Genomic DNA, 27,077 nt, shown 5'->3' with positions numbered 1-27,077 from the left:
ATGCATGAACCGTGCAATCGGCGATCGTTTTCCATTTTGGGCCCGGGTTGGCTTGCTCACTTGCTTGATAAATACAAACAGATTAGCCTGTTCGCACCGTAGTCACAAATGAGTACAAGCGTCCTTTCGCACCGTTCCCTGTCGAATTGCACACGCCATGGCAACCCGCGACGAGCGTGCAGAGTTGCGACGCATGCCAAGCTACGGGACCTGTCACAGTGGCGCCAAGAGGGTGCGTGGCGGATGTTCGATGGGCCGCAGCTCGGGCGTAACTGTACCCCTCGGGATGGTACCCGTGGCCACGATGCCCCGCCGGCAACTGGCGCATGCACCGGAGGGAGGCGAGCGCAGGGGATGCGAGCTCTTAGATAGCTAGTAACTAGTACGTACGTCGTTGCCTGCCGTCACGGTCGCGCCCCGGGCATCGCGGTTGCGTCACGCCTGACTAGGACAGGCAGCGGTACCTCGGAGCCGGCTGTAGCTCCGGAGCTTTCGCGACGAGCGGTGCTGAAGCTGGGGGCGGCACTGCCGGCCCTGGCGGCGGCTCTGGCCGCGGCCACCCCGCCGGCGCTGCTGCTGGCGCCACTGCCGGCCGCCGCCGAGGGGCCGACGTTGCCGTCTCCGGCCGTGGCGGCTGCGTTGGACAAGGCTCTTGCTAAGAACATCCCCAAGACGAAGGTGCGTGAGAGGGTGCGAGTTACGAGGACCAAATTTGCAAGGGTGTGCAACAGTGGCGGGTCTACTTGGGGCAGTGGGGGAAGCAGGGCGCAGCGGGTGGGCGAGGCAGGACGGTGCCACTTTGCGGAGGCACGGCACGGCGCCTCAGGGCCGCGCTGGTGAGTGGTGCCCCCACCATCCCGGTCCGGTGTTGGTGATCTGGATGCGGCTCAGTTCGCATGATGCGCCCGGATGCCCTCTGTTGCTCCCCCTACTCCATGAACCTTGATATGTGTGGTCTCGCGGCCTCCTGCCCCCCGGCACCGCCAACCCGTACCCACCCCAATCTCCTGTTCCCTGCTCCACGGCTCACACACACACACACACACACACACACACACACACACACACACACACACACACACACACACACACACACACACACACACACACATGCACATGCACACACACGCACACGTTCCCCTTGTGCTCTCCGCACGCACAGACTGCTGTGGCTCTGCGCCTGGCCTTCCACGACGCCGCCACCTTCAGTGCGGGCGCCAAGGACGGCGGCCTGAACGCCTCCATCCAGTACGAGCTGGACAGGCCCGAGAATTTCGGGCTCAAACGCGGCTGGCGCATCATTGAGCAGGTGTGCGTGCGGGGGCTATGCGGGGGCGGGCGATGGCAATCAATTTTACCATTTGCAATAAGCGACAAGCGGCATGAAAGAAGCAGAACAGCAGCCGAGGGTGGGGCTGTTTTCCCAGCCTCCAGATAGATCCAGTGCCGCCAACCCACTCCCCTCTCCTCCCCTCGCCACCGCCACCCCCCCCCCCTCCAGGTGCGCGCGGACCTAAAGGGCACGGCGGCGGAGGGCGTGGTGACCGACGCCGACCTGGTGGCCCTGGCCGGCGCCTTCGCGGTGCGGCTGTGCGGCGGCCCTGCCATCCCACTGCCCATCGGCCGCCCGGTGGCGGCGGCCGCCCGCCAGGACCCGCCTGGCCGCATGCCGTCCGAGAACGCCAGCGCGGCCGAGCTCAAGGCCAACTTCGCGGCCAAGGGGCTGAGCGTGCAGGAGATGGTGGCGCTGTCAGGTGAGGGGGAGAGAGGGAGGGCGAGGGAGGGGGGAGGAAGGGGGAGGAAGGGGGAGGAGGGGGGAGGGCGTGGGAGGGCATGGGGAATGGGGGAGGAATTGGGGGTGGGGAAGGGGGGAGGGCTCTGCTCCTCGGGCCCACCCTCTCACCCAGCCAAGCCACACACACCACCGGCGCCATCTTAAGGTCCGCCACTCCACCACGCAGGTGCTCACACGCTGGGCAGCAAGGGCTTTGGCGACCCGGTCACCTTTGACAATGCCTACTACGTGGCGCTGCTGCAGAAGCCCTGGAACAACACAAAGGTGCGCGGGAGGGCGGGGGCGGCTGCGGGGAGGGCGGGGGCGGCTGCGGGGAGGGCGGGGGCGGCTGCGGGGCGGGCGGGGGCGGGGGCGGAAATGGCGGCTGGGGCGGGCGGGGTTGCGGGGGTTGCACACACGGGCGTGTGGTTGCATCACGTCTTGTGTGGCACCTTCCGCGCCTGATGCCTCCAGCCGCCGCCGGTGGGTGTCTTCATCCGCCACGCCAGGCAGCACCCGGGCCTGGGCGCCTCCCACTGCTCCCCTCCGCCTTTGTCGCCTACCGTGTTGCAACATCCCACCTTTTCCCTGTCCGCCCGCCAATCCGCACGCCCTCCCGCCCGCCTGTTGTGTATGCCACCTCCCCCCTTGCGATTCTTCACTTGAACGACTACCTCGCTACGCTTCCCTGTAACATCTTGCAACCCCCACACGCCACGCCCACCCCACCCCCTCAGGACGCCATGGCCTCCATGATCGGGCTGCCCTCCGACCACGTGCTCCCTGACGACCCGGACTGCCTGCCCGTCATCCAGGTGGGTGGGGCCCTCAGGGGCCGCAGGGGCCCTCAGGGGCCGCAGGGGCCGCAGCGGCCGCAGGGGCCGCACGGGCCTGTGGGTGTGTTGGCCGCTGGCCAGAGAGGAGCTGCAGCAAGGCTTGAGGTTGGGTGCATGCCCAGCCGCTCACGCCTGGCAGGTGCCTTCCCCCAGGCCCCGCCTCCGCAATGCGCCCTCCGCTGCTCCTCCTGCCCCCACCCCCCACGCGCGCTATACTAACTGTTCGTGGCTATGCCTTCACTTCTTAAATCATCATTGAATGTACCCCCCCCCATACACACACTGCGCAGCGTTACGCGGCGGACCAGGATCTGTTCTTCCGCGACTTCTCCGCCGCCTACATCAAGATGTGCGGGCTGGGCGTGGCGGGCTGGGCGTGAGCGTGATTGCGAGCGTGTGGGCGACTGGGCGTGTGGTGGAGGGGGAGGAGCGCGGGGTCGGGGTCGGGTATGGGCAGTGCATGCAGGCACGCAAGAGGTGAACACGGTAGAGAGAGTGACTGGCTGTGGCGTGTGGCGGCTTGTGAAGGTAGGGTTGACATGTGAAATGGAATCTTCGAAAGACGGACACTGGTGCTCAGCACCAGACGTAGCTGGCATGGGACAAAGCGCCACTGTGAGCCTGAGCAAGCCAGTGGCGGGCAGCAGTCGTCAGGGCTGCCCGCTGTTCAGAGGATGCATCAGAGGATGCAGGGGGTCGACAAGTGTTCCCCGGTCACGGGAAAAGGGGCTGAGCCCCTCCACAGTCTGAGGCCGAACAACCTCATCGCCCGGACATAGCCGGGGTCGGTTTCAGGCACATAGCCAAACCAGGTGTAGTCCAGTATGACTTTCCTCTTAATTCTGCGCCTCGGGCTCTTTACCTCGCAACGAGTCGCCACAGTCGCCAGTCAATTGTCCAAATGCCCGAGGGGGTCGAAAAGCGTGCGCCCCGCAATTCATTTGCATTCCACTTACTGTGGCCGAATTCTGCAATATGCCGGGAGATGTGGACCCATGGCTTATCAGCTGCCCGCCAGTCTACCGTGATACACACGTACCCCGCAGCACACCGCGCAGCACGTCGACACTGCGGGACTCATGTGAGACCCGCACCACTGCAGCAGTCAGCACAACACGCCATGCTATAATAGAACGCCGTCGGCCGTCCTCACGCAACCCCTGCGAGGAGTTTGTTGATGTTATTATACTAGGTAGCAGTTTGCGGCATTCATACCAGGCCCGATATACTGTACTACCGCATAGCTGCCCAAGCCAGTTCAGTCCAGCACTCCTAATCGGCTAGTCCTACCACTCTGCAAACGCTCCCTGTCTGATCCACATATCTACCCTGGTGCACTACAGCGGACATGGGCATAGCGGCGCCGTCACCCGGGAGGGACCAGCAGCACTGCAACACGGCAGCACTGCAACGTGCCAGTCACTGGCTTCGCAGCCGCCCAGCTCGGATGCCCCATCAAAACTTACACAGGCCAAGAATTTGCAGACCTCCTCACACCAGCACCTGCAACCCACGCCCTCACCCCAGCACCTGCCGCAGCAGCAATGCCATCTGCTCCCGTTTCCGCTTCGCCTCAGCCTCCGCGTCCCGGCCCGCGGCAGCGGAAGGCAGCGGCGGCGGCGCGGGGCCGCCGCGTGCTCCCGCCGCCGCTTTCCCCTTCGCCACCTGCTGCTTCGTCTTGCGCACTGGCGGGGCAGCGGCGCCCCCGCCCGCGCCCTCGACCATCACTAACGCCAACCGCTTACGCGCCAGACTCGCCTTGGACATGGACGGACCGGCCCTTGAGGCGCCAGCGGCCGCGCTCCCACCACCTCCCACGCCACCCGCCGCCACCGCTGCCGCGCCGCCCGGCGTGCCTGCTGCGCCCGCCGCATCTGCACCCAGCGCCGCGCCGGCCGGGCCTGGCTGCTCCCCGGCATGCGCCGCCTCGGTCGCCGCCGCCGCCGCCGTCGCCGCCCTTGCCACCGCGCCCTGCCCACCCCCGTCCGTCGCTGCTGCGCAGGCCGCCGCGCCCTCCGCTTTGCCTTTTCCTTTGTCCGCAGCCCCGGCCGCAGCCCCGGCCGCAGACTCCGCCCGGTCTATGGTGACCATGAACTCGCCCACCACCTCATCCACGTAGCTAAGCTCGTCAGCACCGCCGCCGCCAACGCCGCCGACGTTGGCTCTTGCCATCCCGAGGGCATCGGCCGAGCCTGGCTCCGTATACAGCACCATCGCGCCCGGCCCCGGCGCCTCTAGCTGCTGCTGCTGCGGCTGGCTCGTCTCCGCCACCGAGCCCCCCGCACCCACGCCCACAGCCGCAGCCACGCCCGCGCCCGCGCCCGCATTCGCGGAGCCCGCAACGCCTGCGGCGCCCGCAGCACCAGTCGGCAGTGTGAAGAGGCGCCTGAACACGAGTGTGTCGCCGCTGAAGGCGCGCAGACGCAGCTGCAGGTCGCGCAGGCTGGGGCCGGCCAGCACTGTGGTGGGACCGGACACGCCCGCGCGCCACCCCACCTCCAGAGACACCTGCAGGTGCGGGTGTGTGCAGGCGCGTGCGTGTGTGCGCTGACACGTGAGGATCCAAACTTCGATACCGTACGGTGGTCCTGGCACGCTTCCCGCTGCTGCGCTCCCACCTCACATGCGCACCTGCGCCCCACAAGCCCAAATGCTCCAAACGCCCTCTGTTGCTCCCCGCCCCTCTTCCCCCCCTCGCCCTGCCGCCCGCCTCTCGCCCTGCCGTGCTGCCCGCCATCCGCCCGGCCCGACCCCGGCCCGCACCCCGGCCCGCACCCCAGTCCGCACCCCGGCCCGCACCCCAGTCCGCACCCCAGCCCTCCCCAGGCCGCACCCCAGGCCGCACCCCAGGCCGCACCCCAGGCCGCACCCCAGTCCGCACCCCAGTCCGCACCCCAGTCCGCACCCCAGGCCGCACCGCAGGCCGCACCCAGTCCACCCCCCAGGCCGCACCTGGAACTGGCCTCCGTCCTCAGTGTGCAGCACCAGCCGCCCCAGGGGCCGGAGGTGCATGTGGTTCGTGGAGCTGCCGCCCGTGCTGCTGCTGCTCCCGCCGGCGCCGCCCCCATCGCCGCCTCCATCGCCACCACTGCCGCCCCCTAGCCCGCCGCCTGATGCGGCTGCCGTGTGGAGCGCTGACGGCAGCAGTCCGTCTGCCGCGCCCGCGCCAACCGCGCTTGCCCCGGTGCCCGGGCCGGCGGCGCCGCCCCGCACCCGCGCCACCACCTCCTGCACGGCGCAGAGCGCGTGCCCCCCCATCCAACACTGCCAGGGTGCAAGAGTGCGAAGGGTCCGAGCGGGCGAGGGGGTGTGAAGCCTAACATGCAACCCCTTGCGCAGCACAGCACGTTGGGTCACAGGGCAAACCCCGCCGGCACCCTGCCCAACACGGGCCTCCCCTTACCACGCGCTACGCCGTCAATCAGCCCAACCCAGTATGCCCAGCACGCCCCGCATCTGCCCCGCATCTGCCCCGCATCTGCCCCAGCCCACCCGCCCTGCACGCCCCGCACGCCCCACGCACCCACCCGCGCGTGCGGCCACCGGCGCGCGTGCTCCTCCATGTGGTGCCGCCACCGCGCCGCCACCCGCGGCAGGTCCAGCAGCACGGGGCTCAACCTCACGCCCAGCGCCAAGCGGGTGGGGCTGCGGATGTCGCTCCACGACAGCTTCCGAAACACCAGCCCCTTGCGCCGGGCCGTGTCGTGCACCGACCTCATCAACTGCCGCGACAGACTCTTGCCTGCACCCTGGCTCGACCCATGCGCCGGTCCGAACCCCGGCTCTGGCCCCAGCTCCGCCACCACCTCCTCCGGTCCCTCCGCTCCCTCCGCTCCTTTGATCACTGTCGACGCAACCGCCGCCGTGCCTGCGGCGCTTGCGCCGGCGCCGGCGCCGGCGCCGGCCTGCCACGTCGGCATCTGCAGCAGCTTGTTGTAAGCGGCCAGCCGGTCCAGCCGCTCCCGCCACTTCTCCGCCGCCAGGGTGCGCGCCGCGTCCTGCACCGGCGGCGCCATGGGCGCCAGCGGCGGCGGCGGCAACTTGGCGGCGGCGGCCTCTCGGTAGGTGGCGGCGCGCATGACCGGCACGCCGTCGGGCCGCACCACGAACACGATGGGCCGGTCCATGCACGGCGACTCGCTGTCGCGGGGCAGTCGCAGCCAGGCGCGCGCCCTGGGCTGGGCCTTTAGGTCGGCGAGCAAGCGGGTGGCGTCGCTGGTGGCAGCGGCGGAAGGATCGGCGTCGGCGGCGGGAGGAGTGCCGTATTTAGGCGTATAGTCGCTGCGGGTGGTAAGACGAAGCAGTCCGTCGCGAATGACCAATGTCGGCTCGGCCTCCGGATCTGGCTCCTGGTCCGGGCAGGAAGCCGTCTGGGGCTGGTCCGCCGTGTGTTCGGAACTGGGCTGCTGCGGTCGCTGGGCGTCCTTGGTTTCTTTCGAGGCGGTCGGAGGTCGCTGGTAGTAAAAGTACACCTGTGTTGAGGGAGGCGAATGATTTGCTGCGTTTCGTCCCACGGTCGCGCGACGGCGGCCGCCACGGACAAGCAGCACCACCAGCCGACGGCCTGTCACCCCGCCCTGACACACAGGAGCCGCAGGCGCGCCTAACCCCGAGCCATCCCGCGCCCCGCCCCGCCCCTGCCAGCGCACAGTCCCGCCCCACCCCCAATGCCCCCCCCCCGGCCCCCCGCCCTGCCCCAACAACGCCCCCTCCATCGCCGCCCCCTAACCTCACACAACATCTCTTCCGGCTCCCTAGCCGCCTCCTCCAGCACACGCGTCGCGTCACCCCGCCCTCACCGTGACGCCCGCCGGCCGACACGCCGCCTCCAGCAGCGTGTCTGGAAACAGCACGTGCGCCGCCGCCACGCCCATCCGTAGCGAGTTGCGGTGTGTGTGGCTGTGCCGGAACACCGTGTAAACACCCGAGTCCGGGCTGGCCTCCCAGTCCAGCTCGGGCAGGTAGCAGGCGGCCAGCGCCGCCGCCAGCTCCGGCGTCGGCGTGACGCCGGCCTTGCCGGTCTTGCCGGCCTTGGCGCTCTTTGCGAGCTGGCGGGCGCCGGTCGCGATGGCGGCCGCAGCCGTCGCGTTCATCAGCATCACACGCAGCCGGGCGCAGGCCGCCAGCGGCCCGGGGTGCTGCACTGCAACTGTATTAGCACCAGTTGCGCCTGCTGCCCCGGCGCTGGCGCCAGCGCCGCCGCCGCCAGCCCCACTGTTGGCGCCGGCACCGCCGGCAGCGCCATCGTTGCCAGGCTCGTGGCCTGAGCGGGCCGGGATGCCGCGGGTGGCATCGAGGGCATCGCCCAAATTGCTGGCGGCTCCGGCCCCGGGCCCGCCGCGGCTGCCGCTGATGCTGTCGTCATCGTCATCATCATCGGCATCATCAGCGCTTGAGCCCACCGTGTCAATGCTGGATGTCCGCCCCGAGCCCCCTTCACCCCAGGTGTCAGCGCCCGGCTGCTCCGCCTGATCCTCGCCAGCTGCGGAATGGGCGGCCGGATCCCCGGGTGTTGCAGATGCGCCGCCGGGGTGCGGGTGTGCCGCGAGGCGGCCGCTGCCGGCATCATGCGCGGTGGGCGGGTCAGCCGGCTGGGCGGCAGCTGCGGTGGGCTGTTCGTCGGCCGTGTGCGGCTGCCGCCCGGGCGAAGCTGCCGCCGTTAGCTTGCAGCTTCTTGACAAGGAGGCGGGCCCTGACCCCAAGCCCCCTAGTCGGCACAACGCGCCCGGTGTTGGTCCGTGAGACGGCGCAGGCACTCGGGCGCTGTCGCAAGGGCCCTCAGGGTCCGAGGGCTTAGCGCGCTTTGGCGACCGCTCGGCGGCGTCCATTTGCATTGCAGAGCAAGCTGTTCGTGCGCTTACTTCATTAAGCGAAGCCTGCGAGCTTCAGCGCGGCGAGGGGCCCCGCCCCCAAAAGGAATTTCAGGACCAGCCGGCACTGCGCCGGCGCGCAGCACTATGATGATGGATTATGATAAGAGAACCATGGTAAACTAGTAACAGAATCGAACGCTAGCGTTTTGGCTGCGACGCCGTTCAGTCGTCAAACGCCGATGGACTGGGTCAGTGAGTTAACTATTTATCCAAGTGCAGTCGCGAAGAATGTTTAGTGGCACGCATCTCCTGCCGCAGTGGTGAAGCGGCAGAAGCTTCGCATCGCCAAACCCTATGATGCCTGACACGGGGCGAGGCCTGCCCTGCCGTCCCACGCCGTCCCCCGCCCGTCCGGGGTGGTGGCGCACGATTTGGGGCATCAGCAGCGAGGCAGTGTCGTCGGCGATGTTGTCTTACAGGGCCCGGCCCAGCTTACGGCTCCGCAGGGAGCCCAAGCCTTGCCATTGCCCGACGGTTGGCATCCCAACGCGACCTCTCCAAACACTCGACTTTGCACTTAACGTCTTGACTTCCAGCAGCGCGTCATGTCATCAAGATGCATACAGGTACCGTAGCGATGCACATGGGGGCAGGCTCCCCAACAGCAAAGGGAGGGCCTTCGGATGCGATGAGTACAAGTGTGCAACATGCCAGGCCGCACATCAGACTAACCTCACGGCCGGCACACCTCTCGTCCGGCTCTACACGGCCGGCACACCTCTCGTCGCAAGAAATACTGCCCATGGTCCTGCTTGCACGGTACGGGCACACTCCTCCCACATACCTCACCCCAAGGCTCCGGCACTGATACCACCCACTGTAGCACACAAGTTCCAAGCCTTCCTACCTACCTAGCCACTCACAATACTCATGATCACCATCATAAAAATGTTTACCAGATTACCATTACGGCATCACTATCACTGCAAAAGCGCACAAGCGTACAACAACACTATTCCGGTACGGAGGCCAGGTCCCGTGGAAATGTGTTCACATAATGTATGGTACGGCCAAAATTGTACAGCTTGCTTAGCGCCCACGAACACCTAGCGCACCATAAAAAGCGCTTCACCCATAACAAGATAAATGCGGCAACAATCTGTTCGGCAAATGCACTTTCGATTCTTCCTGTTTGAGGAATACAGACGTCAGCACGCCCGACACACGCTGACGGAATCCGAGAGTTGCGATTCAGCCTGGCAGCTGTGCCAATGGAACATACGACGCATCAGACCCAGCTCGCAGCCAGCGCAGGGTGCGAAGTACTTGCCATGACCTCATCATGCCAGGCAGGTACACGGCACCGCTGCACATGCATGTCCACACCCCGTGTCCTGACTCCCGATCACCACACAATCTTCACAGCATGTACAAACCCCAACTCAACCCCAGACTCGTCCTGTCCCGCCCTGCTACTGCCCCTCCTCCAGACGCGCCCGCTGCATCCGCACTTGGTCCCGGCTGAGGATGCGGAACCGGAACACCGCCACTGGGCCCTGCGCCGGAGCCCCACGGCCACCGCCGGCCCCAGCCCCAGCTCCAGCAGCACCCGCACCAGCGCCGCCAGTGCCAGCCCCCGCGGCTGGCTGCCCAGCAGCAGTAGCAGCAGCAGCAGCAGCAGCAGTAGCAGCAGCAGTGGCAGTAGCAGCAGTAGCAGCAGCAGCAGCCAGGCAGCCACTGTTCGCCTGCTGCGGCTGCGGCTCCTGCTGTGTCTGCAGCTCCTGCCCCTCCTGCAGCTCCTGCAGGCACAGCGTGTCGCCCACGCGGGCGCAGTAGAGCGCGATGGGGCCGCCCGCGCCGTCCAGGGCCAGCTGCGGCCGCTTGCCGCACGTGCGCCGACCCACCAGCAGGTCGACCTGGCGGCGGCGGGCGGCAGGCCCCGGGGGCGCGGGGTGCGGGGAAAGGGGCTTTAAATTCTTGAATAGTTAAGCAAGCGGCAGACGGTGGGCAATCGTGGGGAACATTAATCGTTACCGTCCAGGGGGCCGGGTTCGGGGCATTGGGACACCAAAGGCACGGCGAGGCGACAGGGCTGGGCGGGGGCGGGGCATGCAGCACGTGGGGCGCCCGCAGCGTGTGGCCGACACACAGCTAGCCGCCTGCAGCGCTCACCTCGAAACGGGCCTGCTGCCAGTCCGCCGACACCAGCACCACGCGCCCCACGCGCCGGAAAGGCACGACCTCCAGCCCCGCAGCCACCTCCTCCCGCGTCAGCGGCGGCGCCTGCTGCTGCTGCTGCTGCTGCTGCGTACGGACCGCCGCCGCCGTGCGGGGCGGTGGCGGCGGCGCGCCGCCGGACGCCGCTGCCCAAGTCGCCACCACCCGTGGGTTGCGCCACAGGCCGTCCACTAGGCTGCTGCTGGTGGCGGGCAGGTGGATGCGGCAGCTGGTGCGCATCACCTCGGACTGAGTCAGCTGCTTCACAACCATCCACACGCCCGGCCCGCCGGCTGGGGCCGGGGTCGTGGCCGCGGCGGGTGCGGTGCCCTGGGCCGCGGCTGGTGGGGATGCGGGCGCCGGTGAGGCTTGCCCCGCAGCTGCGCAAGGCGCAATGCTGGGCGCCAGCTTCGCGGCGGCATCGCTCGGCCCGGCCGCCGCCGCAGCCTGGGCGGCTTGCGCAGTGGCGGCGGAGCCTGCTTGCACCAGGTCAGGGGCCGCGGCTGGGGGCTGCTGCTGCTGCGTCTTTGCGGCGGCCGCCGTGGCAGCAGGAGCAGGGCGGCGGCTGGGCAAGTGGATGGTCGCAGAGGCAGAGGCCCCGCTGTCCTCACTCCCGGCGGCCCCGGCAACATCCGTGGCATCGCCAGCGGCAGCCGTGCCGCCGCCACTGTCGCCGCCACTGTCGCCGCCACTGCCACTGCCGCTGGCAGCCGTCAGGCCACTGCCTGCCGCCCCCGCCAGCACCTCCAGGGCGGCGCGCTGGTGGCGCTGTCGCTCCTCGCGCCGGGGGGCCCGCAGGCGCTGCCGCCGCTCGGCGCGCGCCCGCAGGTCCGCTGCCCGAGCCAATTCGTCCTCCGGCGTGGCCACCTGAAGGCGAGGAGGGGAAGGCGACGTTGGGCCCTGCACACAAGCAGCCTGAGCTCCGCCACCGCATGACCGCACTGCCTTACAACACTACAAACACACACACACACACACACACACACACACACACACACACACACACACACACACCATGAAACCCTTAACACACGCGCGTGCTCAGGCCCAGGACTGCAGGGTGCCTGCCACACACCCCGCCGCACTCACCCGCACCAGCGGCACGCCGTCCGCCGAGGCGGTGAGCGTGAAGCGAGTGCCGGGCGGCGCGCAGTCCAGCAGCCGCCAGCCACGTACGCCGCGCGCAACACCAGCAACCGCCGGCGCCGGCGCCGCTGCGGCGCCCCCGGCTGCACCTGCTCCCTCTGTTGCAGGTGCCGCAGTCGGCCCCGCCCCCGGCCCCGCCCCCGCCGCCGCCCCGTTCGGCACGGGGGCAGGAGCGGGCGGCCCCGCGGGAAAGGCCACGTCCACCGCCACACAGCGCAGGGGGGCGGCTGCACCTGAGCCTGCGGCCGCACCGGCGGCGGCTGCCTTGCCCCCGCCCTGCCGCATCTGACGCCCGCGCAGCACCACCGGGCGCAGCTCCACGCCAGCGGGGTTCCACGGCAGGTCCACCCGGACCACACACTGCGGCACGGCACGGCACGGCAGATAAGTGATGTTGGTAGGCAGGCAAGCAGTCAGTGTAGGTAGCTAGGCAGGCACGGCGTCTCATCGAGCGGCTCGGACGGCACCGCGTCTGGACAAGGCAAGCCAGGTCAAGGTGGGCCCGGGACCAATCAAGATGCCCTCTGGGTGTTGAACGCCGCGGCAAAGCACGCGGAGGCCCCAGACGCCCTCCCCCAACCCCACCGCCCCCCCCCACATACACGCCCGCCTCACCTGCACCTGCTGTCCCTGCGCCACCGCGGCTGCCACCCCCGGCGGCCACAGCGCCCGCGCCGCCGTCTTGCAGCAGCGTAGCACACTGCGGCTGGTGGCGCAGCTGGCGTACAGCTGGAAGGGCGGGACGGAGCCCGGGCGCGGCGGCTGCCAGCCACAGCCACAGCCGACCTGGGCCTGCGCCTGCGCCTCAGCCTGACGGGCTGACCGCCCCTGCCCCTGACCCTGACCCTGCGTCGCCGAGCTGTCTTGCGGCCGGCCCTGCGCATCGGCACCTGCTGCTTCTGCTGCTGGTGCTGCTGCTGGAGCTGCTGCTGGAGCTGCTGCTGGTGCTGCTGCTGGTGCTGCTGCTGGTGCTGCGTGAGCGGTTGAGCCAGGCAACAGCGCACTGGTGGCGGAGTCCTCACCCTCGTCGTCCGCACCGCCGCCCGCGGCCGGATCAGGCGCCGCGTCGGAGTCAATGGCGCTCCCCACCGTGCTGTAGCTGGCGCAGCTCTCAGCGTCCGAGTCCCCCGCGTCTGCCGCCGGCGCTGCTGTCGGTGCTGCTGGTGCGGCGTCGGCGTCTCCGAAAATGCTGTTACTGGCGTCGGCTTCATCGCCCGAGCTAGCGCAGGAAGCCCGCTGCGCCGTGGCCGGGACGTCCGGCTTCGTCCGCTCCATAACGCCCGCGTCGAGGCAACCCGAACCATGACAGGTCCCCGGCGCCCGTTTTACATGTTCCGAGCATATAGGCTGATTGCTGCTCAGCGTTTGGTGGTCTGGTGGGGAGCCTAAAGGTGCTTTCCGACTGCGACATGCCGCGGCTGTTGCATGTGGGACTTGGACAGTCGCAGGCCCGTGCGAGATCAAGTCGAGGAACGGATTCCTGCCGAGGTGCAAATTTTGCTGTGTGGCTAGCTTTGGCGCCCTTGCGAACGGGAGCGGCCCTCCTTTGAGCCCGGCGAGTCGACCAGGCACTTGAGGTGCAAGCGCACGCGAACGCTTCGTCGCCAGCGCCTGGTCATCACCCGCAAGATCAAGCTCCGCACAGCGTTTCATAGGCCGGGGGCGATGAGCACGAAGGAAGGAACCCTAGCTCGCTAACCGAACAAGCGAAGGATCGTTTGTTGGTCCTTGAGAGACTTTCTGGTCGTGGAAAGTTGGAAAGTAGTATCCGCCGCTGCTAAGTGTTCAGACCAATATAAGTGATGCGTCGACATGACCCGCTACTGCCGATGATGCCCCACACAATTCGCACCTCCACCGCTCGTCCCTCGCCTTTAACAGCCAACAACGCTGCAGCCTACCTGACACCACTAGGCGCCACCCTCACCAGCCATACCCCTTGTAGACTATTTGCAATCTTCAGTCTCCTCATCCGACCTCCTCCAGCACTGTGTCCCTGCACAGACTTCGGCCTCACCCCACACCTCCGTCTTCCAAGTCGATCAAAGTGTCACATTCGAACGCGCACGCCAGCCGCCCACCACTGTACGAGACATGCGGTACATTGCTTGCCGCCCGTGTGCACCCCCGACCTCATACCATGGCACCCCCCACCATGTACGGCACCTCATCAACCCTAACGAGAAGGTCACGCGCACGGCGCTGGCCAGCCACAAGCCCACACACGCCACAAACACACGTGCCCGAGTGCACGCTTGCGCAGCCCTATCGACACCGCACGCGACACTGCACGCCCGCTCTCCCCGACTACTCGCCCATTGCAACGGATCACCCGACAGTGCCACTGATAGTGACAGGGGCTCGGTGGAGTGCACGTCATCGCGACCAGTCAACCAGCAGTCATCATGGCGTGCCCCCCGAGCAGCTCCCGCCCATGGATGGATGGATGCAAATCGCCACGGCATGGACACGTGTACGTTCGTGTCGCGCTCGGAGCACCCACAGTGCAGTGCTGCTGTTTGACCTGTGACTTTAAAACGCATCCTCGACAAAGGATCCCGAGGATTCCGGCTCACAGCCCTGTGGCCCCTGACCGCGGCCCGGTGATCTGGCGCTCACTGCCGCTCCGCCGCCGCCCACGCCCCTCGTGGAAGCAGCGTGGCCAGGCTGAGCACCGACCCCGCCGCAGCTGCAGCAAGTGGCAGGCACGGAGTTCGCAGGTGTGCGTGTCAGCGACACCCGACTAGCTCGGCATCCTCCTCACACATGTGCGTTCAGAGAGCACGAGGAAGGATACACGCAGAACCTCTATGCGATGCCGTGCGACATGTGTGCACCAGCTAACCAGCAAGCCACCAGTTTCATCCGCCACCCGCCTTGCACTCCCACCGGTCCCGCTGCACCCCGCCCGATTTCCCCTGCCCGCCCCGCCCCGCCCCGCCCCGCCCCACCTGTCTTGGGGTTGCCGTGGAATACCGTCATGGTGCCCGCCACCAGGTCGAACAGCACAGAGCACAGCGTGTACACCAGACCGCCGTAGTCGCCCTGAGAGTTGCAAGGAGGTTTGGAATAGCGGTATTTTGATGAGAAGACGCGAAATTGTAGTCAGGCAAAGGGGGCGGTGTAGGTAGGTACACGGGGTTGGGGGTGGAGGGTGGGGCTGGGCGGTGGGGGCGGGGGCGGGGCTGCGGGTGGCAGGTGGGTGTGATTAGGGATGGTGGCGGGTCCTTCCCTCCTAGTGTGTGCGCTCTCCAGCTCAAAAGGCTCCGGTGGCGCCGTACCGTGCGGTAGATGGGGAAGTCGGGGTCTGCCGTGTCTCCCAGGATTGCCAGCACGTCGCGGGCGGAGGTGGGCAGGGGGAACTGGGCGGCACGCGCCTGGCCGGATGGGCGCGGGGGTTTGGGTGTGGGGGGTTATAAAACCAGCTCAAAGTAAACCAAAACCAAAGAAAACGAGCGGAGCACAGGCAGAGGTGTTAGTTGCAAGCGATGGGGGTCAGGGTGAGGTGCAGCTGCGCGGTCGGAGTTGGCGGTGGGCAACATGCCGATACTCGATAGCGCGAGGAGGATGACATGGGCGAGGTGCGGTTGCGTCGGGGGACACGGTGCCGCGTACGACAACCTGCCTTCGTCCTCCACCACGCACCGCCCCTCGTACTTGAAGCGCATGCAGATACCCGTGCCCCCGCCTGCTGCCCACCCTCTACCCCTGCCCCCGCCTGCCCTACCTTTCCCACCCCACTGCCTCCCTCCCTCCCTCCCTCCCGTCTCCTGCCGGCCTGCCCCCCGCGCTCTGCTGGTTCTGGTTCTGGTTTGACACAAACTTACAACAACTCCCCGCCCCGCCCCAGCCCTCCCCATATCCCAAACATCCCCACCTTGCGGTGCACGCTGCTGTTGTCTGTCTTCTGCGGCTGCGGCAGTCGGTCGTAGGCGTTGGCGTGGAAGTACCAGTCGTCGGCGCCCGGCCGCAGCTGCAGCACGTCGTAGCTGCCGCCCGGACCCACCTCCACGTTCACCACGCCCGCGCGGCCCGGCTGGGTGCACATCAGGTTCACAGACCGACCCGTGGCCTGTGTGTGTGCGTGTGCGTGTGTGCGTGTGTGTGTGTGTGTGTGCGTGTGTGCGTGTGTGTGTGTGTGTGTGTGCGTGTGTGTGTGTGTGTTGTGTGTGTGTGTGTGTTGTGTGTGTGTGTGTGTGTGTGTGTGCGTGTGTGTGTGTATGTGTGTGTGTGTGTGTGTGTGTGTGGGAGGTGCGTGCGTGTGTGCGTGTGTGTGTGTGTGTATGTGTGTGTGTGTGTGTGTGTGTGTTAAAGAGCACAAGGAAAACATTACGCGTAGAAAACATTACAGTGTATGTGTGCGTGTGCGTGTGTGTGTGTGTGTGTGTGTGTGCGCGCGCGTGTGTGTGTGTGTTAAAAAACGAAACGAAAGCCCGCCCAATGACGCGACGGAGTTACTTACCAATACCCACCATTTTTACCGAGCGTCGCGTGACTGTCGTGACCCAGGTAGGCATACTTACCCGCGATAAGCCTGGAACCCCACGGGCGACCATTCGGCCTGACCCTGCGTTGCACCTGTATGCGTCCATGCTCCGCACCCTGGGCGCGCTAAACAACGTTTACCCAGCACGCCTAATTCCCAGATTCCCGCCGTGTGTGTGTGTGTGTGTGTGTGTGTGTGCGCGCACATGTGTGTGTGTGTGTGTGTGACAACGGTTTACAGTTGTTTATCAGATCACGTGATCGTGTATCCGGACAACCCGTAGTTGCTAGTGCCAGGGGCGCATTAGCACCTTGTTTGTCGCGCATGGGTCTGGCAGTACATGTCTCCCAAGCCTACGCGTGGCGTTAGACGTCAGTTTGGCCACAGGAGCCGCACCTCCATCTATTGTGGTTAGACACTGATTTGGCCCTAAGAGCCGCACCTCTGTCTATATTGTGAGACGTCGGTTTGGCCCTAGAAGCCGCACCTCCGTCTATATCAACACTGCTGCGAGCCGGCAGCTGGCCACTATGCATTGTTTGTTCGCCTAGCAAAAAGTCATGTACCGTCCAAGTCCGGCACGTGGCCGCAGCAACCGCAAAACAAGCACCCCGCCGGCACTAGCTACCTTCCCTTCCCCACAGGGCAGGATATGCCTAAGGGCAGCCACAAAGTGAGAGAGAGGATCAATAACCAAAACCGTCTGTGTCCTAGCCCTGCATTCCCAACATTCCCACCCGTGTGTGTGTGTGTGTGTGTGTGTGTGTGTGTGTGTGTGTGCATGTGTTAAAGAGCACAAGGAAAACATAGCGCAAAGACAGTGTATGCGATGTGTGTGTGTGTGTGTGTGTGTGTGTGTGTCAGGACAGCAAAAGGGGAATGTGTCAACATGGTGCATGCGAATGCGCAAGCAAAGCTGTGTGAATGTGTATATGTGTGCGCCAGGGTCGGGGTCGGGGGTAGGAGGGGGCCGGGAGCTGGGCGGCAGGTGAAGAAAGGAAGGGACAGGACAGGAGAGGAGGCTGCGGTGCCACAGGCGTGCAGACTGCGTGGGTGAGACGCGTGCAGACTGCGTGGGTGAGACGCGAGCGACGCGAGGCCGGGTTCATGAAGGGGCCGGACACCGCATTGCGGGGCTGGCGGCCGCAGCAGCAGCTCCCCGGCGGCGTTCGCTTCAAGTGTAAGGGGCTGCCAGGCAAGTGCCAGGCGCTGCGCCGCGACGCGCCGGGCTGCAGCCCCCACTCCCACGCTACAGCCAGCAGCCCTCCACCGCCCCACCGCCCCACTGCCCACCGTCTCATCATCCCACGCCGCCCCCTGCTTACGGTACGCGCCTACCTCACCTGCCCATCCACGCCCAGCACCGCCAGCGCCTCCGGCTCCGAGGCCGCGTCCAGCAGCCGCCGCGACAGGAAGTTACGGCCCAGGCCGGGCAGCAGCGCCTCTGGAGGTGGGGGCGGGGGGAGGGGAGGAGGGTTGTAGATACCAGCCAAACTAAACCAAACCCAATGCAATAGAGCGTGGAGGAGAGCGTGGCCGATGCTTGACAATGGAGTGGCACGCGACACGCGATTGCCTTGACAACGGATCGGCGGGCTAGAGATATAACGCCACAGGTGAGGCGTGTCTTGGGTGCCGCGTGTCAGCTAGGGAGGGCGGGTCGGGCGGGTTAGGAAGGCCCACGTGTCCCGGAGGCACACGGCCGGCCGGCTGGGTGCCACGTGCCGAGCTGACCAAGAACGGCAAAAGACCAACTCTTGCACAGGTGGTAGGTTTGCTCGGCGGTGGGTGATTGTGTGCGTGTGTGTGCATGTGCGTGCGTGTGTGGGGTGGCTGCCGGGCTGTTGTCCCCCATGCTGGCAGCTTGCGGCCCACACCTACCTGTGGGGTACAGTGCGTTGAGTGTGAAGGCCACTCCGGCGGTGTTGGCGCCAAAGGCCGTGGAGGCCAGCTCGCCCGCGTACGTCAGCGCGAACCAGGCGGCACGGCCCTGAGGCGTTAGGTGGTGGGGGTGTGGGTGGCGGGGAGGGGGGAGCGTGAGAGAAACGATTGCGAAGTGGGAAGAAGAGTCGCGGATGCGAAGACACGCGATGCGGTGCGTCTCTGTGTGTGTGTGTGTGTGTGTGTGTGTGTGTGTGTTTGTATGTGTGTGTGTGTTGTTTGTGTGCGTTGTTTAAAGGCGGAGGTGCATCGCGAAGCACACGCACCGGCATCGAGGCCCGGACAAAGTAGACTCGGCCCTGCAGCAGCAGGTACACGTGGGGTTGGCGAGCAGCGGGATGGGTCAGCGTAGCAGCACCCCGCGAGCACGCCGCCGTTGCCCTCCCATTCCTCCTGCAGCACTGCAAGCCCACGGCCTCCGGTTCCCACCTAGCCCCCTCCACCGCCCCCGCTTCCCCGGTTCAGATGTCGCCTTCTTTGGACTGCCTGGACCGCTCCTGCAGCATCCCCCGTCCTTGCAACCCCCCGATCCCCATCCCGTACAGCCCTAGCCCCAGTCCCCCCCAGCCCCACCCCATCACCCAACAGCCCCCACACCACCTGTGTGTCGCTGGTCATGTCCTCGTTGTGCCCCAGCAGTAGCAGCCGCGGCGGCGCCCCCGGCGGCGCGTCGCCCTCCGGCAGCAGCCGCACAGCCACGTCACTGCACGCGTCCACACTGGCAGGGTCCACGTACGGACCCGCACTGCCGCCGCCGCCGCCGCCGCTGCTGCCACCATGCGTGTCATTGTCGTTGGTGGGTAGGTCCCCTGCGCTGGCCAGACCGGAGCGCCCCGCTGCCGCTGCATCCTTGCCCCCTGCCACCGTGTCACCCGCCTGCTCCATCTCCTCCCCGCCCTCCACTTCCTGCCGTGTCACCAGCTCCTGCTCCTCCTCCTGCTCCGCCGGCACCCCCTCCGTCTCCTCCTCCCCCACCCCCAAGCCCAGCTCCGCCCCCAGCTCCAGCTCCTGCTGCAGCCCGGCGCCGCCGCCGCCGCCGCCGCCGCCCGCCAGTGCCGCCGCCAGCGCCGCCAGGTCCGCCGCGCAGCCGCCCCGCCGCAGCGACTGCGCCAGCCGCCGCACCAGCCGCCGCCGCTCCATCTGCGCCTCAGCGCTGCCCCAGGCCGGCTCCAGACCCTCCGGCCGCTCCCCATCCTGCTGCTGGTTCCCCCTGTGACTGGCTGCTTCGTCGCTGCCGCCGCTGCCACTGCCGCCGCCGCCGCTGGTGCCGCCGCTGCCGTGCTGGACCTGCAGGCTCAACTCCGAGAGCCGTAGGGCCGCGGCAGTGGCGGCTGCCCGTGCAGCACCGCCGCCCACACCCGAGCCGGCCGCCCCCTCGCCACCACCCGAGCGCATTGCTGCCGCCGCGGCCGCGCCGTCGTGCGGGTCCCGCGAGCTGCCCCAGCGCCCCCCTCGCAGCCGCGCCGCTGCGCCCTGCTCCTGCTGCTCCTGCTGCTCCTGCTGCTGTTCCTGCTCCTGCTCCTGCTGCTCCTGCGCCGGTTCCTGCTGCTGCCGCTGCCGCGCCGCCAGCCAGGCCTGCACCGCCGCCTGGCCGCTGGGGGTGTCGCCGGCGGCCAGGATCTCCTGACGCAGGTTCAGCATGAAGATCTGCGGGCGCGGCGGGTGGGCGACACGAGGGAGCGGCGGGCGGGGGTTGCAAGTACCAGCCTAAACTAAACCAAAGCAAATGGAGGGGGCAGCCGTTCCTGACTTGCCCACCACCATACAGCCCAAGGCGGCGGCCACGTCACCCTCTTCCCGCGCCCTCTCTCCGACCCTTGTCCGCTGCCACCCTCCACGCCTCCTCACTCAGGACCCCCGTTCCATTCTCGTGCAGGCGTGAACAGCCCCTTTCCCCCCTACCCCCCCCCCCCCCAAACAAGCAGCCGACCGCCTCCTCCCGCCCTCTCCCTTTCCCCCTTTGGGCCGGTACCTTCAATTCTTCACCCACCCACCCACCCACCCACCCACCCACCCACCCACCCACCCACCCACCCACCCACCCACCCACCCACCCACACACCCCGCCCCACCGTGTCGAGGGGCAGCTCCGCGCCGGCCGCCGTGCCCATGAGTTCGGCGTAGTAGAGCGGGAAGGCCGCCCGGTGCGTGTCCTTGAGCGCCGCCAGCAGCTGCCGACCCCAGTTGGTGCTGCAGTAGGCCTGCAGGGGCAGACAGGCAGGGAGCAGGGGGCGGCAGGCAGGGGCAGACAGGCAGGGGCAGGGGGCAGGGGGCAGGGGGGCCAGGGGCCGGGGCCCAGGGGCCGTGTGCGTGGGTGTTGCACTGTTGCCGGAGAGCGCAGCACCCAGCAGGTCATCGGATCATCAAGCCCGACGAACGTGCTGCTGTACGACCATACCGCCCGCGCGCCTTGGCCCTGGTAGCCGACCGCGCGGCCAGCACCGCACCCACCTGCACTTTGGCGAAGGCGATGGAGGCGCGGACGCGCTCGTTGATGACCTTGGCAAATGTGGAGCCCACCAGCAGGCCTGTATGGCGCGGATGCAGGGGTCAACGCCACCGGCTCCTTTGCTGCGTGTGCAGCCTCGGCAGTCAGCGCTCAAGCACTTACCCATGTCAAAGTGATTGGAGCAGTCATCTATGTACAGCAGTGGGTATTGCCTGCGCAAAGCCATGGAGGGATAAACCACGCTGGTCGTCAACGCACGGGAACACGTCGTATGGGAGACGGCACGCGACGGCACCAAACGCGTGCCACCGAGCGCGTGCACACCCGTGGTAAACGAGCCGCTTGAAGCATCCTTGTCCAGGCATAACGAGGGTTGTGGCAAGCAGGAAACCGAGAAGCCGGTGCAAAAGCGCGACACGGGAAGGGCTTTGGCGTCGCATCGTCTACAATTGACAGTGGCTCGCGATCGCGCATCCTCTAATAGACATCAACTATGCATCGGTATGTCCTTGAGCTACTTTAAAGGTTGAGTTGATGCCTACCAATGGCGGATTGGCGGAACCTAAAGTGTCCCGGTTCTTGTATCGCGTGCCGGCACTGCCCTCGCCGTCCCTCGCTGGGCGCGGACGCCCGCGGTACCTACAGCAATGCATGCCTCGTAACAGCAACTCTTGCACATGATCATAGTGTTTCCTGTCCTGGCCCATGGGCATGCTGACGCAAACAGAACAGCCAAGTGAAGGCTCTGTCCGTGCCCCCGTGGCGAGGGGAACGCGGGCACCTTGCTTGACTTGCGAGCCTAACCGATGTCGGCCGCAGTACCCCGTGCAAAGGCGCCGTGCATATGGCGGCTGTGTACGGGGCCATGATGGGGCCGGGTGTTCCAAGTCGCATTGTCATGGCAAGCATTCAGGCGTGGCCATCAGTGGCAACCACAGCACAAGGGTCTGCAGAGGTTGGTCCCGGAGACACGGCACATCCAGTCGGCCACATGGAGTGAATTTCATGAGAAGGCCAGCACCTAGACTCCGCATTCCCTCGGCAACCGCTGTACGGCAGATGGGGAAGTTTGACCTGCCAGCCGCACACCCCGGCCAGGACATGGCGCCCTAAGTACCGTGAAGAGATTCAGTGTGGATGACGTGACAAGGATATGGGCCCGAGAGAAGCCCTCAAGCTCCAGCCAGGGTTGCTTAGCCATGGAGCCCGCGATTGCCGCCCGATTCCGCTAAGGCCGTTCTAGCCTTTTTTTGCAGCAGAGCGAATATCCAACTACTGTTTCCACGGTAGAATTTGACACCGTGCAAGTCAACACCTTTTGCGTCTACACGACAAAACTGTATGGCCTCCCTCGCGCTCTCTCGCCCGCGCCTCGGCCACCCGGCCAAGTCTCGCCTCGCCGAGGCTACCTCGGGGACATAGGTGAGTCCGGGCAGGGTCGACGGTGGCCGCGAATCGCACAAATAGCGCGCCTAGATTGGTGCCCGGCCCGTCTAGTTCTCAGCCTCGGCCGCGCGGCACGCAGCCGATATGGAACCAGGTGCTGTAATTTGTAGAGAATGATTGTGTGCCGCCTCTCGCTCCCACTCGCGCCCGCAGGTCGGCATCAATGCCGAGACAGTGGACCTGGCAACCTACATAGCAACCCGCAGCCGTTCATTAGGTGAGACCGGGCAGGGTCGACGGTGGCCGCGTGACGGATTGACTGGGACCGGTTTTAGGCAGGCAGAAACTGCGCCTCCGACTCTCCGGACTGACTGGGACCGGTTTTAGGCAGGCAGAAACTGCGCCTCCGATAACTCGTGTGCGGGCTCCAAGGTCGCATTCTAACGCGACCTTTCTAACGTAACATTTCTCTGGTGCAATGCAGAAATGTCGGACGAGTTTCAGGGGTACGTAGGAGCAGCATATCTCGGAAGCCCCAGGCGGGGTTTGCTGGGTTCTCGCGCGGCTCCATCAGCCCCACGGAGCCCGCACGTGCGCAGCCCCACCGCCAAGGTGGCCAGGACTGGTCGTGCGGTGGTTGCGCAGCTCACAGTAGCATCCCGGTGCAGCAGCATTCCGGTGGCCGCGGCTGCAGCGCCGGCGGCGGAAGAGGAGGAGGTGCAGCCAGCGGCGGCGGAGGTGGCAGCTCGCACTTGGAGCGCGATGCAGCGGGTGGGGCCCGCCGAGCTCCAGGGGGCGTCGCCGCCGCCACAGCCGCCGGCGAGGCAGGCCGATGACCTCGCAGGCGGGGCTGGCCTGGTGATGGAAGCCCTCGCGGGCACCCTCCAGGGCCAGAGGGAGACAATGTGGTTCGACTCCCTGGTCCAGGGGCTGGGCTGCGTGGGCGTGGAAGGCGTGCAAGAGCTTGGCCCAGAGCTGACACTCGAGCAGCTGGGCGAGAAACTGGGCCTCGGGCCATTCCCTGGCGACCTGGAGCTGGTGGTGCTGGTCTCCGGCACCATCATGCCGTTCAGCCGGATGTGGCCTGTGACGCCGTCGGCGGCCGCCGCCTTGAACCGGGCAGTTGCCGGCCTGCCTGGCGCGCGGTCTGGCGTGATGGCGGTGGAGCTGGGGGCGGGGCCGACGGGGCCGCCGCACGGCCAGTACGCGTACGTGCTCATGATGTCAGCGGTGGAGGTGGCGGAGGTGGCGGAGAATGTGGAGAAGGTGGCGGCGGCGTTGGGGCAGCCAATAGACGCGGCCGAGTCTCGCCGCCAGGCGCTGGAGTCGGTGCGCAGGCTCACCGCGAGGAAGGTGGGCTTCTGCCTTGAGAGCGAGTGGTGCGCCCTCGGCGACCTTAGCTCCGGGTTCCTGGACATCGGGCTGGCCACGGCGTGCAGCCCCAGCCAGGCGCTCAAGATCATCGAGTTATTACTCGTCTACCCCTGGAAGTGCCTCGTGCACCTCCGCGAGGATGAGCTGGGCCTGGGCCTGGGCGTCTGCACGCTAGGCCTGTCGGCGGAGGCGGTGGAGGCGGCGCTGCGCTTTGCGCGGTGCAAGGAGCTGGACGTCGAGTGCATCCGCGGAAGCGGGTGTGACGGGCACGCGCACTGCCGCCCGCGCCTGTACGCGAACAACGTCGGCAGCTACGCCAGCTGCATCAGGGTGGGTTGGTTTCCCTGAGAGGGATTCGGCAAACAACAGCCAGCCAGGGACTCGGCGAGGGGGGGGGGGTTGGGTGCTGTCTACACCGGTCCGCATCCGTCCTCACACCGCATCCGCTCTCGTCCCCGCATCCGCTGTCGTCCCCGCAGCGCGCCATGGACCTGGGCATGCGGTTTGAGCCTGCGGTGGCAGTGTTCGGGGAGGCAGTGGCCAGCATAGAAGCAGCTCAGGAAGTAGGCAGCGCAGGCTGTGATGGCGGCATCGGGATCGGATGACGAGGAGGAGGCAGCGGGTGGCGGCACCGGGATCGGCAGTGGCGGCTGATGCCAAGGGCGTGGCTGGCACTGCGGAGTGTGAGAGGGTCTGTAGTACTGCTCCTCAGCCTTGCAGCTTCGGAGGGTTGGAGGCGGTGAGTGAAGTGGAAGGTACTTTCAAGTTAGTTATCTCGTTGTCCTTGGGCAACATCAGCAATTTTGAAGGGTCCAGACCGCAGGAAGGTTAGGTTTTGGGTACTGACACAAACCTCCTAGCCGCCCGAGGCTGAAAAGGAACTGCCCACTTCGTGCAGCGGACTTCCCTTCCTCCTCCCGGCCGCGGCTCACCGCGCGAGCTCCTCCTCTGTCGTGTGCCGCGGCTTTAGGTGTTGGAGCTGGTCGAACAGCCCGCTGACCTGCACCAGGCCGTGGAACACTGGAACCTGTGTAGGCGCGAGGCGGGCCGACGCGAGCGTGTTCAAGCAGGGTAGCGCGCTCATGTAACCCCTGGAAGTCCACTTCCCCAACACCTTTCCCAATACACATCGAGGTTTACTCCCAACGTGTTGCCATGTCCGCAGTCATTTTCTCTGCCAACCAGCTTGCTGTCGCTTCGCCAGATGTTGACCACGATGTGAATACCCTGCTTGTTCACGTCTTTCACACTGCTGAAACTATTTATGAGAGTCCTTGGGACATTGACAGCGACTATACTCCGAGTTACAGGATATTGTGGCCGCGCGGCGAACCAGAGGGCATGACTATTCAAGTCAAAGACCCTATGAACCCAAATGAACTAGCATTCACAGTTCAGGTCGCGGATGGAAAAATCAAGCGCTTTGGTCGAAGGTTTGAAATCGACGAGGCCGAGGATTTTGAGCTCTCTGAACTGCTAGAGCGCCTGCTGCTGTGGGCAGAGGAGCAGGATGCCGCGGACCACTAGCCGGATCGCAACAGAGCTTGCGTGCGCAAAATGTTGCCACGATGCACATGCAAGTGCGAGGTGAGCGGTTGGGAACCAAGTCAGGCAGGGTTGCCGTTGCTTCATGCATGGAGGATTCTTTGCGCGGTCACTACGGCGGAAGCGGGATGGAGCGGGGAAGGGGCTCTCGCCGACAGCAACGAAGAGGGTTGGGGGTTGCGAGAAAGGGGAGGCGTGCCGTGCCTGCATACCATCGCAATCCGTGGCACTACCGCATAAAACCACAACTGCGCCATTTTGTGCTCAGTTTGTACATTGTTGTATTGGACTGCCTTTACCATGAAGCTCCCAACTCTGTCTCGCCGCGCTCTGGCGCTGGCTCTGCTTGGCCTGGTGGTGCTGGCCGCGACCGGCGTGCACGCCGCTAAGAAGGGCAGCAAGAAGAAGGTTGCTGCGGATACCACTATCACGCACAAGGTGGGCACTAAGCGCGTGCAACATTCCTGGCGAGGTGCCCTCGCTTGGTGCGCAGCATCGTTAAGTGTCGCTGAAACGGTGCTCAGCACTCGAGCAAAGGATGTAAATGGAGCCCACATGGTTAGGATTGTGGTCTCGAATGTGACGAGCGTGGCTGGACACCTCATCGGTCTTGCATGTTGATCTGGGCTTGGACAAGCTTGCATACTGCATTCGATGCATCCTTTACTTTGTATCTGCGCAGGTGTACTTCGACGTGGAGATTGATGGCAAGCCTGAGGGTGAGCAGCGGGGTCAGGCGGGGTTTGCGCGGGACCGCCCCTTCCACTCAGTAGCGACCACCTTGCCGGCAGCTGGGCGCCACCTGGCGTCGGTCCAGCGCACATCCCGCCCGATCCCCCCGGGTTCGCGTGACACGTTTATCCTGCTTTTGTTCGGGGGCGCTCAACCCCTCCCGCGTGACCCCACGCTGCCGTAGGCCGCATTGTGGTTGGCCTGTACGGCAACACCGTGCCCAAGACCGTGGAGAACTTCCGCGCCCTGTGCACCGGCGAGAAGGGCACTGGCACCTCGGGCAAGCCGCTGCACTTCAAGAACAGCATCTTCCACCGCATCATCCCCCAGTTCATGATCCAGGGCGGTGACTTCACCCGCGGCGATGGCACCGGCGGCGAGTCCATCTACGGCTCCCGCTTCCCCGTGAGTCAACTCGACGCTGGGGGCACACAGTGTAGCCCTGTAGCCAGGGCTTCCGCAGCTGCAGTGCGATGTCACACTTGCGACTGCGAGGACCTCGCCCTTACTCGCTGTGCTGCAACACAGAGGCGCCCTTGACCCTTCCTCTCACCTGCGCACGGGACTTTCCCCTTCTCCTCCGCGACAGGACGAGAACTTCGCCCTGAAGCACACCGGCCCCGGCGTGCTGTCCATGGCCAACGCCGGCCCCGACACCAACGGCTCTCAGTTCTTCATCACCACAGTCACCACCAGCTGGCTGGACGGCCGCCACGTCGTGTTCGGCAAGGGTGAGCCCGAGGCATGGGAAGTGGGGGTGTCGCAGGGGCGTGGGGTTGGCCCTTGTGGTGCGGCCGGGGCGGGCCAGGACAAGCCAACCCACAGGGCGTGGCGTAGGGGTTCACATGTTGGAGCTGGGTCCACTTCCGCGGCACGTGAGCTCAAAACATTGCGAAAGCCTACCTGGCATGAATGCCGGTCTGATTTCCCCCAACTGAACCACCGCCGTACTGCACCACACTTGGCCCCGCAGTCGTGGAGGGCATGGACGTGGTGTACAAGGTGGAGGCTGTGGGCACCAGCAGCGGCAAGCCCAGCAAGAAGGTGACCATCGCCGACTCCGGCGAGCTGCCCCTGTGAACCGCGACTGACACCAAGCAGGAGCAGCAGGAGTGGCGCTGGAGCTGGCTGTGGGGCGGACGTTGAATGCCCTAGTAAGCACAGGTGTTCAACGTGCGCATGTGCGAGCGGAACGCTTACGTGAAGTGATGTAGATGGTGGTGGGAGGGCCTGCGTATGCTATGCTCTGTGCTGCGCCAAGCGCAGCCAGGGAACTGCGTGTTTCAGAGCGTGCTGGAGCATGCCTGCCGGCAGCCGTGCTCGGCACCTCTGTGTATTTGTAAACCTATCTGGCGCTCACGAAGAGTCTCTTGGTACA

At 66.2% G+C, this 27,077-nt stretch overlaps 6 protein-coding genes across 7 annotated transcripts; 3 read left to right on the top strand and 3 right to left on the bottom strand.

Moving 5' to 3' along the window:
- The first annotated feature begins 73 nt into the window (after positions 1–73).
- On the top strand, positions 74–3,449 carry CHLRE_06g285150v5 (uncharacterized protein). Its single transcript, XM_043063327.1, has 7 exons — positions 74–232; positions 455–678; positions 1,163–1,309; positions 1,502–1,754; positions 1,962–2,059; positions 2,512–2,589; positions 2,901–3,449. The coding sequence occupies exons 1-7, from the start codon at positions 109–111 to the stop codon at positions 2,988–2,990; spliced, it is 1,014 nt and encodes a 337-aa protein (XP_042924033.1). The 5' UTR covers positions 74–108; the 3' UTR covers positions 2,991–3,449.
- A 2-nt stretch (positions 3,450–3,451) lies between these two features.
- CHLRE_06g285100v5 (uncharacterized protein) lies at positions 3,452–8,673 on the bottom strand. Its single transcript, XM_043063326.1, has 4 exons — positions 7,410–8,673; positions 6,138–7,082; positions 5,563–5,874; positions 3,452–5,118 (listed from the first exon to the last, which is right to left on the bottom strand). The coding sequence occupies exons 1-4, from the start codon at positions 8,436–8,438 to the stop codon at positions 4,129–4,131; spliced, it is 3,276 nt and encodes a 1,091-aa protein (XP_042924032.1). The 5' UTR covers positions 8,439–8,673; the 3' UTR covers positions 3,452–4,128.
- A 211-nt stretch (positions 8,674–8,884) lies between these two features.
- Positions 8,885–13,503, bottom strand: CHLRE_06g285050v5 (uncharacterized protein). The gene is made up of 4 exons (XM_043063325.1): positions 12,402–13,503; positions 11,730–12,146; positions 10,596–11,507; positions 8,885–10,339 (listed from the first exon to the last, which is right to left on the bottom strand). Exons 1-4 carry the CDS (start codon positions 13,059–13,061, stop codon positions 9,896–9,898), a joined length of 2,433 nt encoding a protein of 810 aa, XP_042924031.1. The 5' UTR covers positions 13,062–13,503; the 3' UTR covers positions 8,885–9,895.
- A 50-nt stretch (positions 13,504–13,553) lies between these two features.
- On the bottom strand, positions 13,554–21,193 carry CHLRE_06g285001v5 (uncharacterized protein). The gene is made up of 12 exons (XM_043063324.1): positions 20,987–21,193; positions 20,825–20,874; positions 20,665–20,741; positions 20,286–20,414; positions 18,814–19,860; positions 18,480–18,512; positions 18,154–18,262; positions 17,616–17,716; positions 15,664–15,858; positions 15,068–15,163; positions 14,738–14,831; positions 13,554–14,475 (listed from the first exon to the last, which is right to left on the bottom strand). Exons 2-12 carry the CDS (start codon positions 20,826–20,828, stop codon positions 14,402–14,404), a joined length of 1,959 nt encoding a protein of 652 aa, XP_042924030.1. The 5' UTR covers positions 20,829–20,874; positions 20,987–21,193; the 3' UTR covers positions 13,554–14,401.
- A 740-nt stretch (positions 21,194–21,933) lies between these two features.
- CHLRE_06g284950v5 (uncharacterized protein) lies at positions 21,934–24,522 on the top strand. The gene is made up of 4 exons (XM_043063323.1): positions 21,934–22,084; positions 22,262–22,325; positions 22,533–23,752; positions 23,902–24,522. The coding sequence occupies exons 3-4, from the start codon at positions 22,535–22,537 to the stop codon at positions 24,025–24,027; spliced, it is 1,344 nt and encodes a 447-aa protein (XP_042924029.1). The 5' UTR covers positions 21,934–22,084; positions 22,262–22,325; positions 22,533–22,534; the 3' UTR covers positions 24,028–24,522.
- A 61-nt stretch (positions 24,523–24,583) lies between these two features.
- Positions 24,584–27,054, top strand: CHLRE_06g284900v5 (uncharacterized protein). Of its 2 annotated transcripts, none has more exons than XM_001695422.2 (6): positions 24,584–25,009; positions 25,274–25,405; positions 25,650–25,686; positions 25,884–26,104; positions 26,289–26,430; positions 26,673–27,054. In XM_001695422.2, exons 1-6 carry the CDS (start codon positions 24,980–24,982, stop codon positions 26,777–26,779), a joined length of 669 nt encoding a protein of 222 aa, XP_001695474.1. In that variant the 5' UTR covers positions 24,584–24,979; the 3' UTR covers positions 26,780–27,054. The 2 variants fall into 2 exon arrangements, with proteins under 2 accessions (XP_001695474.1, XP_042924028.1); XM_043063322.1 differs by having other exon boundaries at positions 25,236–25,405.
- Positions 27,055–27,077: the final 23 nt, after the last annotated feature.

This window comes from Chlamydomonas reinhardtii, chromosome 6 (genome assembly GCF_000002595.2).
Source record: "Chlamydomonas reinhardtii strain CC-503 cw92 mt+ chromosome 6, whole genome shotgun sequence".
In the NCBI taxonomy this organism is placed as follows: Eukaryota; Viridiplantae; Chlorophyta; class Chlorophyceae; order Chlamydomonadales; family Chlamydomonadaceae; genus Chlamydomonas; species Chlamydomonas reinhardtii.
Note: the sequence above shows the minus strand (reverse complement) of the source record. Positions and strands in the feature narration are given on the sequence as shown.